General features: G+C 56.0%; 1 protein-coding gene and 1 long non-coding RNA gene across 4 annotated transcripts in view; one reads left to right on the top strand and one right to left on the bottom strand.

Moving 5' to 3' along the window:
- The window catches only part of PAX7 (paired box 7), a 131,470-nt gene extending 117,730 nt beyond the window's left edge, over positions 1-13,740 (bottom strand). The window contains exons 1-4 of one of the 3 annotated variants that reach the window (XM_090024005.1): positions 13,269-13,740; positions 11,203-11,438; positions 10,681-10,810; positions 8,690-8,824 (exon numbers count right to left, since the gene is read on the bottom strand). In XM_090024005.1, coding sequence (XP_089880131.1) covers positions 8,690-8,824; positions 10,681-10,810; positions 11,203-11,438; positions 13,269-13,353 — 586 coding nt within the window. In that variant the 5' untranslated portion in view covers positions 13,354-13,740. The remainder of the gene's footprint in view (positions 1-8,689; positions 8,825-10,680; positions 10,811-11,202; positions 11,439-13,268) is intronic. The other 2 variants (XM_090024007.1, XM_090024006.1) reach the window with 2 other exon arrangements.
- Positions 13,741-14,164: 424 nt separating this feature from the next.
- Positions 14,165-19,172, top strand: LOC149854467 (uncharacterized). The gene is made up of 3 exons (XR_016438705.1): positions 14,165-16,816; positions 18,177-18,355; positions 18,914-19,172. It is a non-coding gene; the product is annotated as an uncharacterized LOC149854467 (long non-coding RNA).
- The last annotated feature ends 189 nt before the right edge of the window (positions 19,173-19,361 follow it).

Here is a 19,361-nt window from a genome sequence, read left to right as displayed (position 1 = left end):
CTTCGCTGGAGAATAGCAAAATTATGGTTAAAAAAAAGAGATATATTTTATTCCTCTTTTTTTTTTTTTTTTTTTTTGAGCCGAGGGTTTTGCAGGCGCGGGCACCGGGGACTGAGACAAACGCATGATTAAAAGGCGTTCTGGTAACACGCAATTTCGGGAGAAGTCTGGGAGCGGAATTGATTAGCATGATTAAACATCGGACCTCATTTCCCATTTCCACCACTTAGGCATGATGACAATTAGCAAAGGAGGGATGGGGGCGGGGGGAGAAGAGCTATAAAATCAGCTGCAAACCCACCCCCACGCCAACCGGGAGGAGAAACTGCCTTTGCCCCAGGGCAGAAGCAAAAACCCGCCCTGCTCTTGGGGGGCTCAACATCCCCGAGCATCCAGGACTGCGGAGAAGTCCAGCACCTCTGCCAAAAAAATAAGCCGCCCCTTGCCCAGCTCTCCAGGGTCATCCCGGAGCCCAGAGACAAGACTTTCATAACTAATTTCTCCCCCCCTCCTCCCCTTTCTCTTCTTGTTTTAAAGAAGCCACCAGGTCACTTTGATCTGCGATCTTTAGGGTCTCCGGACAAAGAAGCCAGTGAAGGCTAAAAGACTAAAGTGTCTCTAAAGTGTCCTTCCCCCCCCTCTCCCCCCCCCCCAGCTTCTGTACCTAAACCGAGAAAGGACCCTTGCAAAAAACAGCCCTGCCCTCAGTGCTCCTCCAGGGTCAGGCAAAGTGCTTCCTTCCAATTTTAGAAACAGCCAGGACCACAGCAACAACCAAAAGGGGAAGGGGGAAAAAAATCAGAGAAGAGTGAAAATCAAGCAGGGCTTCCTCTCCTTGAACAGCGCCCGGGGGCAGGACAGTGCGCTTGAAAGAGGAGCGGGTGTGTAAAAATAGTTGGCTCTCCCACCCCTGCACATGGCCGCAGAGCCCGCAAACCGGCACCCAGCACCCCGCCTCCGTGCAGGTGCAGGTCACCCTGGGCAGGGCTGAGCTGTTCTTTGCTCCAAGGTTTTGTCCAGAGTCGCTGGGTTGAATGCCCCCCCCCCCGGGGCTAGGGCTGTTTCTGGAGGGGCAGGGGCAGATTGCCTTGCTCCTAACCCCAAGGAGCTCCCGCGTGTGCAGCAGGTGTAGCTGCAGAGGGGAGCCGGGCTGGGGGGGAAATATTGCCAGATTTCCTATCCTTTTCCTGGAGAGGCTTTATGTTTTAAAAAGAAGTGAGGGGGTGGGGGGGGACTTTCGCTCTCTAACGTGATCCCGTCCCCAATGAGTTACCATCTTCCCATAAAGGAAGAAGCAACTCAGGATGTGCATTAGACGCTTTGATGTCTTTGAAAGCACTTTCTTTTTCTTTTTTAACCACGCAAAACCAGTGCAGCCGATGCCGGGAGTGGGCAGGGCAGACCCGGCTGCACTGGCTCGTGCCCGTTATAACCACACAACACACACACACACGCTGTATGAACACAGATGCCTCCCCCCGGACAGACATTTTATGAATGAGCAAAAATCCCCCCCCTTTTCCTATATGTATTTTATGAATGAGCCAAGACATCCCCTCCACGCACCCCCGACGAGCTCCTCTGGCTGCAGCCACTCTCCCCGCAGCGCCTATCGCCAGAAATGGCCCTTTTCAACCATTCATCGCAGGACCCAGAGCCATCCAAGCAAGTAATATGTAGCCTCAGATCTAGTGTGTCCCACAAGACAGAGCGCCTGCTAATTAATAGACAGTGATTCCTGAAAGCAGCCCTAGCAGTCTGTAATATGATGAACTTCCTTTGTACCGGTGTCACCACAAATGTTTCTGATAAGGAAAAGCATCCAAGGATCAAAGACTATAAGCTTCTCAATTTCCTCAAGCTGCCTCTACTTTTCCTCACCTACTTTTTCTTTCTTTTCTTCCCCCCACCCCTCCCTCTTCACTCTCCCCAGCGAGCTCAGAGCCGCTGGCCCCCGCCTGCCAAGTGCGAGGGCCGCCGGGCTGGAGCGGGTCACCCCCGCGGCCCGGGGATGCAACCCCGGCACCTTCCTGCTGCAAGCCGCCGTCCTCCCAGGTGCTCGCTCGCGCTCTCCCCTCACTTCTGCTCCACTCCGGGTGACAAATGTCTTTATAAACAGGCATGAGCTGACATCTAATTTCTTTTGTGGCCAGATCATGCCAAGTGCAGCGCAGAAGTGCAACCTCCGAGGGGCTGGAGGGATCCCGGCCCCCGTGCACGGTGCCCCCAGCCCCTTCAGACCTGCAGCCATTGCAATGAAATAAGAAATACCATTTAACAAGGAAAGGCTCCCGGGTGGGAAATCAAGTGACTTGATTTGGGAAGGGCCCCCTTTCCTGGTCAGTGTAACACCCACCGCCACGGCTCAGCTACCTCTGGGGCTGCTCAGGTCTGGGAACAGCTGATAGCTTTGGCTGCCCCCCTCCGCCCCCCAAAAAAAAAGAAAAAAGAAAAAGAGAGCGCTTCAGATCGTCCCGCAGTTGAGATTAAATGACAAAGCAAAATTTGGGGAAGAGGGGGGCGATTAATTGTAATAGGATTTTATTTATTTCTTTTTTTTAAAGCGAGCGTGTCTGCCTGCAGCATCTCAACCGCTCGGGCTTGAGGAGGCTCCCTTGTTCGCCTATTCCTTGGGCAGCAAAGGTGCTTTGGGGGAGGCTAGCCCCTCACCCCGGAGTGCCTTACCGCTTTAAGGCTAGTGCTAGACATGCTTTACAATCCTGCCATGTAAATTCCACTGAAAAATTTGGAAAGCTTGGGGGGGGGGTTGGAAGTGGGGGAAGGGGGGAGAAAGGGGAGGTTAATCCGGGTTTAATGCTATGATGCAGTCACAGGACCAGGGCTAGGCTGATTGTGTTATCTCTTCCCAACATTTGGGTCTCCCATATTTCACCCAGCCAAATAGCTGCGAGAAAAAAGTGCGTATGGAGGCAGTCCTGACGCCTCAGGAAAATATGTTATTAATATCTAAATAACTTCCCAATACTGTCTCCAAATCTCCCCTTCGCCACTCCAGCTGATGGATTCGTTTGAAGTGTTCTCCCGTCTCATCTTTTCACTGTCTCTGCCTCTCGCCCCTTTCAGAGCCAGGCTTATTTCAAACGGGTAAATATCTAATTCCTTTAACCACACTGCAGACACGTCTCCCTCTCCTATTTACAATTCTCATTTAGGGAGGTCTGTATAGGCGAGAAGCCCCCTCCCCTCCCCTCCCCGCAACCTAGCTCTACAATGCAGGTGTCGGGGGTGCCGGGGCTGCGTGTTTCCAGCACACACTCGCGTGTACCTGGAGCAGAAACACGCGTCGCCTTACCGCCTTCTTGTCATATAATTGCATCTCTTCCCACCCCAGCCCCGGGATTAGAAATACCTACCTTGTGCTTGCCTTCCCCTCGCTGGTATCTCATTGCACCTATCTCGCCCGCCCCACTCGGGACCACGACTACCCGCTTTCTGTTCTTCCTGGGATACAACTTCATCTCTTTCCCCTGCTCCCCGCCTTGAAACCCCCGCGTACCAGACCTGCCTCTGCTCTCACTCCTCGTCCTGGGCTGCAGCAGAGCGCACTGCCGCTTCCCAGGTATCGCAAATATCTGATTCCCATTTTCCCCGGTCTGTAATTGCAGCCCCCCACCCGACCCTGTCGCCTTCACACCGCGGATCATTGCAGTCGGCCTTACATTTCCCTTCCCCTTCCTGGTGTATAACGAAACCTTTGCTCCCCCTTCCAAAAACACCCTGGATCAAAACCATCTCCCTCATATTATTCCCCTTCCTGCTGCATAATTGAACCTCCCTCCCCGCATCCTTGTCTTAAGTTTGTTTTTTAAAATGTCTTGTATTAGATTATACTCGTTTATTCCCCCTCCAACCTTATCTCTCCTCCTCTCTTCTCTCCTTCCCGTCACACTTGATTTAGGAAGGAGTTTATCTTGCAAACATTTGCCTACTTTGTTTATGTAGACCAGGTTCTGCAGCTACTTGTTCCCGAAAGCCACTGTTTGCCTTTGTAATTGTTATCTGTGTTTATTGTTGTACCTCATTTGTCTCAGCTTTTTTTGTGACATGTAAGCTCTGTGTGTGCTCACATACAGCCTCCCCCCGTCCTCTCCCTGATTTTTTTTTCCCCTCCTCTCTCCCTCTCTCTCGCTGAAATATGCACAGAATAACTGAGCCTAAAGCCAACGAATTGCCTGACACCATCCTATCTTCCTCCTGCCCCCTATTATGAGCTCTGATCCAACTCGGAACACCGGCAAATCCCGCCTGGTCTCTGTTTGATTAGATTGCCAACCTCCCGTAATCCCCTGATTTGATGAAGTGTCTCTTCCCCCCTTTCCCTTCTAAACATACATTTACAGAGAAAGCGCTTGTTGGTTTTAAATCAATGCAGATTGTTTGCTGATATATGGACTGATGCCCCCCCCCCATACATACACACCCACTCGGCGCCTGGAAAGCAGCACCGCTTTCCAGGTGTGGGGGGAAAGTGTCACTGGAGAAAGGAGAGGGGTGTGTGGGGGGGGTCCTCGTCTTCCTCCTGCTTCATTCACTCCCCGTCCCAGCCGCCGGAGCCTAATTAAATTTGGCAGGTCCTTGTACACCCAATCCCGGCAGCTCCCTTCAGGGTCGCGGAGGCTCCGAAAACCATAGCAGCAGCGAGGACTGCTGCCAAATTAAATTGTTACCACCCCGAGCTGCAAGTGTGCAGACGTCCACCCCCGCCTGCAGCCCCCGGTGCTGCTCACACCTTTGTGGAGGGGCTGCCGGGCACGACCCCCCCGGGCCAGCCCTGTCCGAGGGCTCGGCATGAAGCTGGCCAGGTGGACAGCCCGGGGACAATCCGGGCCCTTGGGAAGGGCACCTGCCCCCGGAGACGGACAGCGGGACCCGCCGCGCCGCCGAGCACCCGGCCAGCTCCGGCCTTTCGGGCTGCACGGTGCGCCGAGATCCCCCGGCCTTTTACTAGGAAACGGGCGTAAAGAGGCGCATCAACAGCGCGGAGAGTGTGTGTTCCTGAGAAATACAGCGAGCACTGTGTTTGTACGTCTCCGTATAGACTTTGTGGGGGCGGGGGGGGGGGATAAATAACTAAGTTATAACGCAGGGAAAATGGACTGACTTCCCCTGCCTGCTGATCTGACTCGGTCCTTGCTCGTACGGTTATCTTCCTATTACTATTAACTCGTCAATGGCTTGAACAAACCTCTCCCCGCGCCCCTCCTATTCCTATCGATCTGGAGCTTTTGAGATGCCAGCGTCTGGTTGCAATTAATACCATTTGCTAGTTTGCACGAGCCCCCCCGCCCCCCCCCCCCACACACGAGTCATCCTCTGCAGACCCAAAGGACCCGTTAGCTTTTGGGTCGGCCAAAACCCTGCCGCCCCCCCCCCCCCGCCCCTCTGCCCGGGGCCGGGCGCGTCTGTGGGAGAATTCACGGCGGAGATCCTCCTCGCACGTGACGCCCCCGCTACACCCCGGCAATAAGAATAATAAATAATAACAACCCAAATAATAATAACTCGGTCTTAACAAGGATAAAAAAAAAAAATAAGTGAAGCCTCATGAATATATGCCCAGGGCTAGCTGGAGTGAGCCGTTTAAAGATGAAAGTGCAGAGAAATAAAGGCTCAATTTAATCTGCCTTAAAACCCTTCAACTTAACGTTTGTGCTTGGAACTCAGAGAGTGAGCACTGATTGGGGATAAATACATTTCTTAGCATGCCTCGGAGCTATTACACCCCTCTCCAACACAGCTGCCTATTCAACAGCCACAGTTTTCATTACCAGCTCTAATAAGTCTTAACATTATTAAATGCCAAGCAGATGATAGAAAGAAACAGGCGCAGGGTGGAATCTTTCTTTAACACTTAAAAAGAGAGAGCACTTAGGGCTGTCTTCCTCCGGCTCCCCGCGAGGAGAGCCCACAAATGGAGCAAAGGCATTTGTCAAGAGGAAAAAGCCCCAAACAAAGTTTCTCCCCCCCCCCCGCTTTTTCTTTTCAACATCCCCCCCCGCCCCGGTTTAAAAATATATAACCGGAAAAATCCGGACCGGGTTAGGATGCAGAGGGAGACTGGGGGTGTATATAAATAATGTATATATAATGTGTCTAATAATGTATATATGTGTGTGTATATACTAGATATATGTGCGTATGTATATATGAGTGTGTATACATACGTGTATCTATGGATGTGTACAGAGGCATGTGTGTGCACCCGCGCGCGCAGCCGACCGCGACAGAAGGCGCGCCCGCGTGGGTGCGGCGGGGCGAGGTCTCTCCGGGCCGCAGGGACCGGGCCCGAGGAAACAAGGAGATCGGGACGTGGGAAAACTCTGCTCTGCAGGGCTTGTGGAGCCAGGCAAGAAGATTTGCTGCTTGAAGCGGGGCAATTAAAACTTGTCCAGAGTTAGGCACCAAAAGCAGCTTCATAAATAATTAATAATAATAATTGTTAATGATAATTCATAGTAATATCATAATACTTGGGGTTTTTTTTTTTAATGGCACAAATCAACCCGAGGTTGTAGCCAGCGGGCTAATTGCCTGGGATCAGCCACTGAAAACAAACAAGGTGCCCATGGCACGGAGACGCCTGAGTCCCCCCCCCCATTTCAATTCAATATTTTCCCTGTTATTATCGCTTCTTTTTTACTACTTTTATTCAGCTCGACCTATGTTTCTGATCAAGCCGGAGTGAGAGGCACGAGGGGTGGAAACCCCCAGCGCCCCGGATCCCCCAGGTGGGCTGCAAGCAGGGAGAGAAAGACGAGAAAGAATTGGCAGGAAAGAAAGTGTATTTGTTTCGGGGGAGGGTGGGAAAAGTTTCCCGATTCTGGGTTGAAATGGCTCTCGATCCCTATCGAGACACCGGGTTGACCGGCGAAGTGACCACGCACAAAAACGAAATAAAACAAAACAAAAAACCCGCAACCCCCCCAACCCTTCTTTTCAGCTTGTTGATCGCTATCACCTCCGAGCAAAACTCCCGGAGCGCTCTCCTCCTTTAGTCCTCGTTTATTTTCGATGGGGAGGAGCAGGGAAAACATGATTTTTCCAGCCACCCCCCACCTTTTTTTTCCCCCAAAGCGACGGGCGCGAAATAAAATCAAACTTTTCTTAAAAAAAGAAAAAGAAATGATCGCGGAGGGGGAACCCCCCCGGAGACACAATGGGGCTGATTTCCCAGCGCGCACTGGCCATTTCCAAATCACAAGAAACATTTTGCCACGTCCAACGGCTCGCCTTTTTCCAACAGACGGTGCTATAATATTACAAAACTATCTAACAGCAGGGAGTTTTGAATAATTTATCTCCCTTTCTTCCTTTCCTTGGCCCTTTGTCCTAAGTTTTTCTCCCCTCTGCAGAATTTTGAATGAGAATAGACAACCCCCACCCCTTCCCCCCCAACCCTTTACTCCATTTTTTTTAAGGCAGTCTCGGATTTTTTTTTCTTCTCCCCCCCCCAAACTGTTTGCTTTTGTAGCCAGGACTCTTTTGCTTATGAAGCTTCAATAGACTCGGAGGTCTTTGTAAGTGAAGTTCATCTTCAAGGTTGGAGAAAAGGGGGAGATGGGATCCTCGCTTTTGTGCACCTTCCTTTGCGGGGGGGGGGGGTTGTGACACGGGAGACGGGTCCCTCTCCCGTCCCAGCGCCCTTCACGACTGTCTCCGACCGGGGAAGGGGCACGGGGGCACTTTGCAGCCGGCGAGAAACTTTGCAAGCCGCATCCGGCGGCCGGAGCTCCGCTCCTCGCATCGGGGCCCCCATCGGGGCTTTTTTGGCCCCGGCTGCAGACTTGCCCCCGTGGGAAGAAGCCCAGCGCTTCTCCTGCCGAGACCCCTCCCCGAGCCCCGCACGGGTTTCCCCTCCTGCACGGCCATTTGAAAGCCCCCCGAGTCCTCCCCCCTGCAAAAGCAAAACCTGCAGCAGCGGGAAATGCTCGGGTGGGGCTTTCCCCAGCTCCTGCCGGCTCCAGACGCCCCCCGCACCTCTTCCCCCTTCCCCGGCACCTCTGGGAACCTCCCTGCAGCCCGCCCCCCGGCACAGCCCCCGGCTGCGTTCACGGGCGGGAGGTTCAAGTCTGCTCCGAGCCCGGATGCCTCCGGCCCGGCCGCCCCAGGGCAGCAGGGCCGGGGGTTTCCGAGGGACGGATCCAGACGGGGCCTTCTCCCCAGGCAGCGCCGGGGCCGGGGCTGGGGCCCGGCCTCTAATTGATATTGATTGCCCCAATCGGTCAGCTGTCAGGCAGAGTTTCAGGGGACCACTTAGATAGCAGGAGAAAAAATCTGTTTAACAAATTCATTTAGGAGCCTGGGGTCTGCCCCCCTCTCTCCCCCACCCGGGCTCAGCCTCGCTACAAATACACTGATCCGGCCGGATGGCGAGGCGGAGGGCCCGGATGGGTCTGCAGCCGCCCCCCAAGTGCCCCGCAATAGATGGTGTCATGGACGCCTCTCCCTCCCCACGTGCCTCCGACATCAAGGGCCAGTCGAGATCCTCTGGGGACAGCTCGTCCTCGCTCATCCCTGCTTTGAGCCGGGGACATGGGACTGGGTGGACTGGAGGGGGCAGGTCCAGCCCACGCGTGCACCTCGCAGCCGGCGGCAGGGTGCGGGCACGTGCCCATTCACCGCCTCGGAGCCGGGGGCCCGGGCCCGCAGGTGACCGCCGGGCAGTTACCTTTGTCTCCCAGGATGCCGTCGATGCTGTGCTTCGCCTTCTTCTCGCCGTCTTCCTCCTTCTTGTCGCAATCCTCCTCTTCCTCTTTCTTCCCGAATTTGATTCGTAGCACCCGGCTAATCGAACTCACTAAACCTCAGACAGTCAAAGACAAAAGAGCAAGTATAAGCCGGGTTGGAAAGCGGCTGGGAGCAGGCGGAGGGATCCAATAGCCTCTGCCGGGAAAAGTTGGGAGCAGAAATCATGGGGCAGAGGGGGACCCCCCCCAGGAGTAACAAGCCGACTCCCTAGCAAAAGGTGCACACACGGAGCAGCTGAGCACGCGAGCTCGGGGCACAGCCACGCCAGAGGAGCACGATCCCCGCAGCAAAATAGGAGCGCATCAAAGTGGAAGGCACAGAGGCGAGGCAGGAGCGAGAGAGACACACAAAACAGCCCGCACCAGCCTCCCCCCCCCCACCAGGAGTGCACCAAGGACACACGCACAGACTAACACGCGCTGAACACACGTTGGTGGCTGAGCAGAGCGGGGGGGGGGCAAGCAGAGGGGCGCACAAGTAGCCACCTGCACAACCTCAGACAGACACAGGCAAGACTTGCAAACTTGCCCACAAGCACGCACTGACAAAACACAGGCACACACACGCAGAGGCCACATAACTCGGGATATACGCGCAGGCATGCATGGGGGCCAAAGGGGCGCAGGCCAGCTCAGGAATGGACACAGCCACGAGGTCACTCGCTCACACACTGATTTGTCCTCGGGTCGTGCACACGCATGCACCATCACACGGGTCACACGTCTGCACGCAAATCTGGGCACCCCAATTTACCGGCTTCAACTCTCTCGCACGCGAATGCACTCCTAGCACTGACAACAGACCCCTGTCGCACATACTGCTGCATACACACGCTCGTGCACACAGCAGGAATCGCAGGTACACTATGGATGTGTGCAAGTATATGGACACACACATATACACATTTATGCGCTCACTTATTTGTGAACAAGTGTGTGTACACAAATATGCCTACATATGTACACACACATATCCATGCGTATTCACACATATATGTGTGTGTGCTGTGTACACAAATATACCTACGTGTGTGCACACACATACACACACATATGTGCACAAATGTGTGTGCACCGTGTACACACATATACCTACAGATGTGTGCACACACCTATGCACACACCTATATTTGTACATAAGTGCATGTATACAAATATACTTACATACGTGCACACGCATATGCATACCTATGCACACATACATGCTTGTGCTAAGTGTGTGTGCGCCCAAATATGCATACATATGTGTGCACATATACTCACTTATGCACCTCTATCTTTATGCATACATGTGTCTGCACTAATATACGTCCATGCGTGTCCGTGTGTGGGCAGAGTTGCAGGGTGTGCACACAAATGCACTCTATAGCCACAGGACACGACACATGGACATGTTCACATGACAGTGCAGGGTGGATGGGGGGTGGGGGTGGACACGTGTAGACCCTGCCCCACTCCCATCGCCCGCACCTTTCTTGCCTCCTTTCCCGCGTGCAGACTCCAGCTCACACTCGCCTGGGAAGCCGAGGCCAGCCCCGAGCCCAGAGCAAGCAGGGCTCACACTCGGGTCCCGGGAAGGGAGACCTGCCCGGGGACAGCCATGCGGAGACCCCCTTGTGCAACCCGGATCCTGCCCATAGGGACCGGTTGCACCCCCCCGCTGCGGTTGGGGGAGTGTGTGTAGGGAAGGGGGGTGTCTTAGCCCTGTCTTCCACGTCGGGGGAGTGTGTGTGTGTGTCGGGGGGGTCTTAGGCCTGCTCCCGGGCTCCTCTTGTCCACACTGGCTTAGTCCACCCCTTTAAAGCGAGTTTCCAGCCGCCTTGGGCTGGCAGCTTGGGGGGGGGGGGGGTTGCAGCCCCCAGCCCCGCGTGGGCTCCCGGGACCACGGCTGCTGGCCAAGCTGCCTTCTCACCTGAGGGGACCGTGCTCCTGTCGCAGTGCCCGTCCTTCAGGAGCCGGTCTCGGATCTCCCAGCTGAACATGCCCGGGTTCTCCCGCTTGTACTCCTCGATTTTCTTCTCCACGTCGGGAGTGGCGACCTGCTTTTGTGAGCAATGCGGGCCGGGGTGTGCGGGGCAAGGGTGGGGGGGAGGGCAGACACGGCGAGAGAAATCACTTTTAATTTAAGGGAGACCCGGAGGCTTGCCCCCCTCGCCACCGCCCCGCTGGCTCGCCCCGCATTGCGGCCTTGAAGGGGCCTCCCTTGAAGCGAAGCGGAGCAAACGCTGCAACGCGCACCACTTGTTGCGCGTGGGAGCAGGAGGCTCGGTATTGCCAGCCCTCGGCTCCCGCCCTTGCATCTTGGTTGTGGCGGGGGCGCGGGGCATCTGGCACGGCACGGGGGGCTCGGGCTGGGCAGGGGCCGGATCCTGCTGCTACGGGGCAGGACCGGGGGGGGTGGGCAGCGGGGCCTCCTTGCTTGCTGCGCACTCACCCTGGGCTTGCTGCCGCCGATGGCCCCGGGGCGGATGGAGCCCGTCTCCTGATACCGGCAGAGGATCTTGGAGACGCAGCCGTGGGAGACCCGCAGCTGCCTGGAGATCACGCAGGGCCGGATGCCGTGGTGGGCCATCTCCACGATCTTGTGGCGGATGTGGTTGGGCAGGGGCCGGCCATTGATGAACACCCCGCCGAGCTGGTTCACCCGGCCCTGGCCCAGGGGGGTGGACACTGGGGAGCAGAAACCCGGGTTAGAGGCTGCCCCGGCCCCCTCTTGCACCCCTCCGCCTGCCGCCGGTTCCCGGCCCTTTGCCCCCTTTGCCCGGGGGGGGGGGCATGTGCCCCGTGGCTCTGGGCCCGCAGCACCAGGAAGGCAACTTTTCTGGGGGGAAAAAGAGAGGCTGCCCCTCCTCTCCGCCTCCCCAGGGGAAGGGCTCTGGGACGCCCGCTTTGCAAGGCAGGGGACCCGAGGGGGCCAGAGGGCCGGGGTGAAACCTCGCCCCCACATCGGCACCCGTTTGCAGGCGGGGGCCACAGGCGCGGTACTGCAGCAGCCCAGTGGCAGGGCCCGTGCAGATGTGGGTGGGTTGGGGGGAGCCCGCGCCCCCTCACGCCTTGCCCACACGTCCCTTGCGGGGCTCTGGAGGCGAGCGGCTAACCCCCCCCCCCGGTGCCCCCCATGTTTAACAGCGTGCAGACGAATACGGGACCCCGGGCTCGGGGCGGGGGCGGAGGAGAGGGGGAACTCAGCTGCCTCATGCGCCGCGAGGGTGGCGGGGGCGAGGGGCTGCTCTTCCCCTCGCGCGGGGGAGTGGAGGCCGGCAGCCGCCGCCCGATTTACCGAGAATCATGCACCACTAATTCAAAGTCACTTGCCCGCCGCTCCTGGGACGCGTCATTAGCGCCGGGGAGCGCTCGAGTGGCCCATTTCGCATGCGAGAGGTGCTAGCACCCCCGGCAGCCCCCGCTCTTCATTATTCCCAGTCATGTTGTGCAAATATTGTTGTAAGCCTTTGATCCGTCCCCTGCCCGGCTGCTTTACTTCATTTGCTACAGAAAAGCACTTCAGCAAATCCCCGCGGCTTGTGTGTTTTGCAGCCTGCGTGGTTTTCCCCCGCTTGCAGTTTGGCCACTTGATCACGGCCGGCATGAACTGCTTTGCCGTCGTGCGGGGGGCACGCGGGGGTGCCGCTGTCCCCGGCGGGCTGGGCTGGGCAGGGAGGGAGGCGGCGGTGTGTCCGCGCACACGCGGGGGAGGCTCGGGCAGGGCTGCCGGCTCCGGGGGCCTTCTGAGCAGCTCCAGAAAGCCCCCCGTGGGCACCCCCGGCACCTGGGGCTCGGCTCATCGCCCCCCCGCCCCCCAGCACCCCCTGCCCCTGCCGAGCCGGCCCCCCTCGCCCTTCTCGCCCGCCTGCAAAGTTTGGGGTTTTTCCCCCCTGGGGACCGGGAGGAGAAGAGCTGGGGAGTCCTTTCCTCCCGGGGAGGGGGGCAAGTCACCTCATCTACTTATGTATTGGGGGGGGTGTATTATATTATTTTAGGTATATACTATACCTAATAACTAGATATAGCTCATATATCTATTAGATACCTAGAGAGCTATAAATATATATATATATTATAAATAGCTCTGTCTATATTATAGATTATACATTTATACACACAGCTAATATAAACTAGAAACCGTCGAATATATATGACGTACGAAGTATAGTGCATACCACATCCTGCACAGTCTATAATAGATCATCCAGACTGTATAATAACGATCTACAACAACATCTATTATTATTATTCTCATACACAATATATAATATCGCATATGTGCGTGTGTGCGCATACACACCCGCGCGGAAAACCCTCGCACGTACGTGTCCACACACACAGGCACGCGCACACGCCTGTCAAGGGCGAAAGCGAAGTTGCGCGCCCGGCTCCCGCAGAGCCGCGGCCGCACGACGCGGGGAGCGGGGCAGCCCGGGACCGCGGTGCCCGCACGCCCGCCCCGGCGGGGGCCACCCGGGCCGGGCCGGGCCGGGCCGGGCGGGCGCGCACACCTACCTTCCAGAGGGAAGCCGGTGCGGGGGTAATTTTGCCCCGGCGCAGGGCGCATCATTCGGGGCACCGTCCCTGGCAACGCTGCCATGCTCGCCGCGGGCGGGGACCGGCGAGAGATGCAAGCAGGCACCACAAAAAGTAAAAAAAAAAAAAAAAAGAAAAAAAGAAAAAAGAAGAAGAAGAGGCTCCTCTTCCTTGTCTTGAAGCAACCCCCCTCCCCCCCTCCCCCGGCCGAAAAAGCGAGCAAACAGCAACACGAGAGAAGTCCACACGAGCTGCAGGGCCGTCTGTGGCTCAGTCCCGCGAGGCGCACGGGGAGGGGGGGCTGTGGCTGCAGAAAGCTTGTGCTCCGAAGAAAAGAGGCATAAGACACATCCCGCCCCCCCTCCGCAGCCCCTGTCCCCGGCGGAGCGTGCGGGGAAAGTTTGCGGCGCGGCGGCGCGGAGCCGGCCCCTGCAGGAATGTCACACACGCATCCCGAGTGCGGGGCTGGGCTTCTCCGGGGCGTGCGCTGGGCACTGATTGCTCCCCACCCTCCTCCTCCTCCCCCTCCCCCTCCCCCTCCTCCTCCTCCTTCTTCCTCCCCCCTTTTATATATCGATACGGGGGGGGGTTGCTTATGTTTGTGCGCTGCTGCCTGTTGTGGCTGCCTCTGGGGGCTGCTGGCTCTGGGGGGGCGCTGGGAGGGGGCAGGCGTGTCAGCTGGAAGGGCTGGAAGTTGCTCAACTTGGGCGCAGTGGGGAGGAAGGCAGAGCCCCCATGCGCTGTGATAGGCTCCGGCTGCTCGCTTTTATTCATGACCAGGCAAGGGGCACTGCTCCGGGCTGCGGGACCAATAGCAGCAGGCAGCTCCCAAACACACGGGCAGAGATATGTGATCCCCCCTCCCCCCTTTTTGATTCATTCCTAGGCTTGGCTTCATCCTGGTGGAGGGCCCGGTGGTTTGGTATCTGGGGCTGGAGGGGAGCAGGACCCCGCTGGGACCAAAGTTTGGGCCATGGGGGCTGGCTGGGCTCGCAGGTGGCCCAGGCCAGATGCTGCCCCCCCCGTGGGAAGCTTGTGGCCAGCCTCTTGGGCCTAAGGCCCCCTGCCCCGCGCGGGCACTCCGCAGCGGGCTGCCAGGGCCCAGCGAGTCGCAGGTGGGCGCCCCGGGCAGCTGCCCCGGGGCAGGGCGGCCCCCGGCCCCGTGCGAAGCCCCGTGCCGGCCGGGCCGGGCTGCCGCGGGACACTCGCGGCGCAGGCAGACGCGTCCCCGGGAGGGGGCTGCCGCGGGTGGGGGCCGGCCCCTCCTTCTCGGCGGGGGATGACGCCAGGGCTCGCAGCCCCTTTTGTCTGCAGCTGGAGGGGGGTTTGCTTCGGGGGGAAATCGCCAAGGGCTTTTTTTTTTTTTTAAAGCCCTCCTTCAAGCAGCTTTTTGGGTGGATTTGGTTTGACTTTGTTGAACCCCAAACTCGTCCCAAAAACCTGTGCTTCTCCCCGCCCCATTTCTTGCGGGCAGCGAGGAAGACGCATGGCCCAGGCCCCGCGCCTTGATCTCACTCGGCCCCTCTTCTTCTTGCCTCTCCAGCGCTGGGGGGGGGGGGGGCCTGGCCCGCAGCGGCCCCCCCGTCTCCCACCAGCGCCCGGCCCGCCGGCCTCGAGCTCCGCTCCCCGCTGCCCTCCCTCCTCGGCCCGGCTGCCGGATCGTGCCCACGCCTCCCCCCAGCCTGGCAGACCCCGGAGCCCTGGCCAGGCGGGGAGGGCAATTACTCTCCTTGGCCGAGCACAGGAGGGGCTGGGGGGGGGTGGGTCCGGAGATGCTGAGAGAGACGGCAACGAACTTGAACTGTTTAAAGGGTGAGAGAGAAAGAGGTAGACTGTCTAAGACAGCAAGACACATAGATGGATAAATAGATAGACAGACAGACGGAGGGATGGATGGACGGATGGAGGAAGAGAAGGGTGGGGGATGGATGGATGGACGGACAGAGGGATGGATGGATGGATGGACAGAGGGATGGATGGACGGATGGAGGAAGAGAAGGGTGGGGGATGGATGGATGGACGGACAGAGGGATGGATGGATGGATGGACAGAGGGATGGATGGACGGATGGAGGAAGAGAAGGGTGAGGGATGGATGGATGGATGGACAGAGGAAGAGAAGGGTGGGGGACGGAGGGAGGAAGAGAGGGAGGGAAGGAGAGGCAGGCAGCTAGCTAGCTGGACGGATAGGTAGACACAGGCAAACAGCCGGCCGGCTGGCTGGAAAGCAAGCAGGAAAAAAAAAAGGATTTGTTGGGTTTTGTCTAATGCCTGAGCGTTATTTTGGAGGAGGGGGAGCAAGCCCAGCCCCGCGGCCCTCCCGGGCTGCCACCGCGCCCACCTTCTCGCGGGGGTTTCCCGGCGCGGCGCGGCCGACGCCCGGCTCCAGCCGGCGAGAAGCGGCGGGCGCGGGAGTTTGCGGGGCCGCGGGCCCGGCCGGGACGGCTCGAAGCCCCTCATTAGCCGCATGCTTTCCATCTCGTCCCGGTCCCTGGCAGAGGGAGGGGGCGGCCGCAGACCAAGCGGTGCCGGCTCGCTCCCGCCCCCGGCCGGGCCGAAACGCGCGGCCCCGCGCCGCCCCGCGCCCACCTGGCCGGGAGCGCCGCGCCCGCCTGCTCCCCGGGCACCTCTCCCGCACCAAACGCGGCGTCTGGTTTTCCTCCCCTGGCCCAGGGAGCGGGGAGAACCGGGAAAAGATCTGACCCTTCAAACTTCAGCTTCTCCCCATCCCCATCCCCATCCCCATCCCCACCTCCTCCGCCCACCGCAGTGTGGTCGTTACCTCCAGCCCCACTGGGGGCCTGGAGGGATGGAGGACAACACAGGGCTGAGACCCCCGGCCCACCTCCACTCCAAGCTCCCAGCCGCAGAGCCGGGTCCCCCCCACCTCCCAGAGCCAGGACCTCTCGGGGCCGACCGGGCATTTATCCCAGGAGCAACGAGGCAGAGATGCCCGCCTGCCTCCTGGGCTGCTGGCATTTTAATCAGCCTCTTTTTTTTGTTTTAATTGCCTTTAATGAGGGGTGCAAGGAGAGGTGGGGAGAAGCGCGGAGGAGAGCGGCTGAGGGGTGGTGCTGATGCCAGGGGTGCAGCGGAGACTCCGCGCCTGGGAAAATGCACCGGGGCGGGGGTGAATAAGCGTGCACTGCTCTCCTGGTGGAAAGCAATTTCACAAATAATTTTTCCAACAATTAAGGAGTGTGCGGGGGTGAAATGGCGATTTCACATGCAGATCCTGGGCTTGAGCTGGGGGTGGCACCTGGTCGCCCAAGCGCACAGCTCAGAAAGGGGGTACCCCCTTTTCCTAGGGGTTTTATTATTATTATTATTTGCCCAATGCTTTGCTTCATTACCCATGTTCACAAAGGAGAGCCCCCTTCTTTTCTCTCTTGGGAGCACTAAGCAATAGATTAAAACAAGCATCAATCAAGAAAGGAGCCCAAGTAACTGCTTAAAGAAACAGGACAGAATTCCTCCCGCCTTGAATGCGATTCCCCATTTCACTGCATATCTCCATGGTTTCCTAAGGTATGTTTCTGGTTGATAAATGCTGTATATCACTATTCCCTTTGGAGGGACGGCTTGGAAATCAGCACTGAAAGACAACTCATAAGTAGAAGGGCTAGAAGAGAGGGGGCATTATTATATTTTAATTTTTTTTCTCTCCCCCTCACTTCCCAGATTATCTTTCTTTTGCTTCTTGGAGGCACTTGGAGTTTTTTTTTTTTAATTTTTTAAAATTTTTTTAACTGTTAGATATACATTTTCCAAGGAGCTGGCTAACAGGATGATGCACGTTGTCATACTGGAAAACAAGGTCTGTTTATTAAATTCTTGACTCCAGAAAGCGCATAGGTTAAGCTTGCCCAGAAAAATCACTTAGGCACTGAGCATGCTGCCAAAGGCAATGAAACTCACCCCAATCGCCAGCTTATTCAACGTGCATCTTCCTGGAAGATTATTAATCGTTTTTGGAAGGGGGGAGGATACAAAAAAAACAACAACCCACCAACCTCCTTTCCTTACAGAGTGCATTTAGATGTTGCCTTGACATGGCTCCAAAAAAGAAAAAAAAAAGGAAAAAGAAAAAAAGGGAATAAATACAATGAAGGATTTTGTCTCTAAAAGAAAATTCAAGTCAAACGTGTCTCAGAGAGACATATATATATATATTTAAATTAACATCTGGAGCATTTGATCTCCATTTGTGTGTGTGTGTGTGTGTGTGTGTGTGTGTCTGCGTGAGTGTGATTGGAGAGAAAGAAGGAGAAGAAAAGAAAAGAAAAGAAAAAGGAACTGGGGGATAAATTCTTTAAGGAAAAGTTCCTCTCTTCTCTGAAATTACAAGAAGATTATTAAATATGTGAGGGTTTTCCTCCTGAGATCTCAGAGCCATCAGCTTTATTTTTTAAGCGATTATCCAATAAATCTGCCTTTAAAAGGGGATAAATCGACCTTGAAACCCAGGGATTCTTAACATATATATATTTTAAGGGGCGTTTCATTTTTTTTAATGACCCTTACACAAAGCAGGGGAGCAAAGTGGCACATTCATTCTGCAATTTTTTTTTTCAGTGTGGGGGGGTGACAAACGTTGAGTGTTTGCAGGGAGGAAAAGGCAGGAAAACTCACTTGTTATTGGGAACATAAAACCTCAGCAAGGGTTGGAATAGCGCTTCGTGTGAGGAGGTGATTCCCAAGCAAAAATTAAAAGAAAAAAGAAAAGTAAAGAAAAAAGCAAAAAATAAAACGCAGACATAACCCCTCCTCACCCCCCAAAAACCCCACAAAATGCAAAAGGGACAAACCTATCATGTGGCCAAGCTTTGATTTACTGTTGTGAAAACAGCATCAGCCCAACGAATTTGACGTGATGATTGTGTTGCAGAAGCCAAGGGCCTGACCCGCGCGCGGGAGATGACTTCTGCTGGGATTTATCATTCGCACGCCTGTCTGTGGAGCGGCGGGCTGGGCCCTCTCTGCTCTGGGGGCTCTCAGCCCCGCTACAGGGCTGGCTGCAGTCCCCAGGCCGGGTGCCGGCCCCTCCAGGAGGAGATCAGCGCTCAGGTGCATTGCCTTTGCTCTGGGATGTGCTGTTGTGCAGGTGGATGCGCAGGGAAGGGGTAAAAAAAAAATGCAGACGCTTAAAATCTTAGGGCCTGTGCCTGTTGTGGGCAGCCTGAATCAGCCCCCCCCACCGATTTCAGTGGGAGCAGAAGGAGATCCCTCTCGTTTGTATGGGCAGTGCGATGCTGGCCTTTAATTCTGGGTTTGTGTTTCTACTTCCTTTGCCTCCCTTCCCCCCCCCCCCACTCCCCACCCCGGCCCCTCTTTCTGGAGACAACAAGGCTCTGTTTATTTGCAAGGGGGATGCTCTTAACTGCTAAGGAGAAAAGAAAGTTTGGTGCAAGCAGAGTGCGGGGAGGTGTGGAAGATAGGAAAATAAATATTTCATCTTCAGCATTATATTAAAAAAAAAGAGGGGGACGTGGGGGCAGGCCGTCTTGTGTATTCTGCAAGCTGGGGTGGGGGGATCTGTGTCGTGCAAACCTTGCAGAGTCTCGAGGCAAGCCAGTTAGTGATGCTGTTAATTTGTGTGTAATGGGAATTCATTTATTTTCCCAGGGACTTTCTCCAGGGACAGCAAGACACAAACCCCAGAATAAAACTCCTTCCAGCTCCACTCCCTGACAGCATCCTGAACAAAAGGCGAAGTGTCACAACATCACTGGGCTGGATTCCACAGGGCTCCTTGGATCTGCCTTTCCATTGGGTCAGGTTTAATTTGCCCAGAGTGCAGTATTAATAGGATGTAAGCTGCGCCCTTGAACAATTACCTTATCAAAGCATAACATCTATGGAATGAGCAAAGTATTTTCATTAAACAAATCAAAATAATAAGGCTGGCACTGGCCTTGTTCATTCTTTGAACCTATAAGTGGCTTTAGAGATATTCAACAGTACCACACTAACTTCTATCCCATTGGTAGTCCCTGCTTAGTTTTTCTAAAGAAGATTAAATACTCCTTGCTAAAAGGCTCAGTTCTACTTGTTGTCAGGGTACACAGACTAA

Source organism: Crocodylus siamensis, chromosome 12, assembly GCF_052110815.1.
Source record: "Crocodylus siamensis isolate JL-2025a chromosome 12, ASM5211081v1, whole genome shotgun sequence".
Taxonomy (NCBI): domain Eukaryota; kingdom Metazoa; phylum Chordata; order Crocodylia; family Crocodylidae; genus Crocodylus; species Crocodylus siamensis.
Note: the sequence above shows the minus strand (reverse complement) of the source record. Positions and strands in the feature narration are given on the sequence as shown.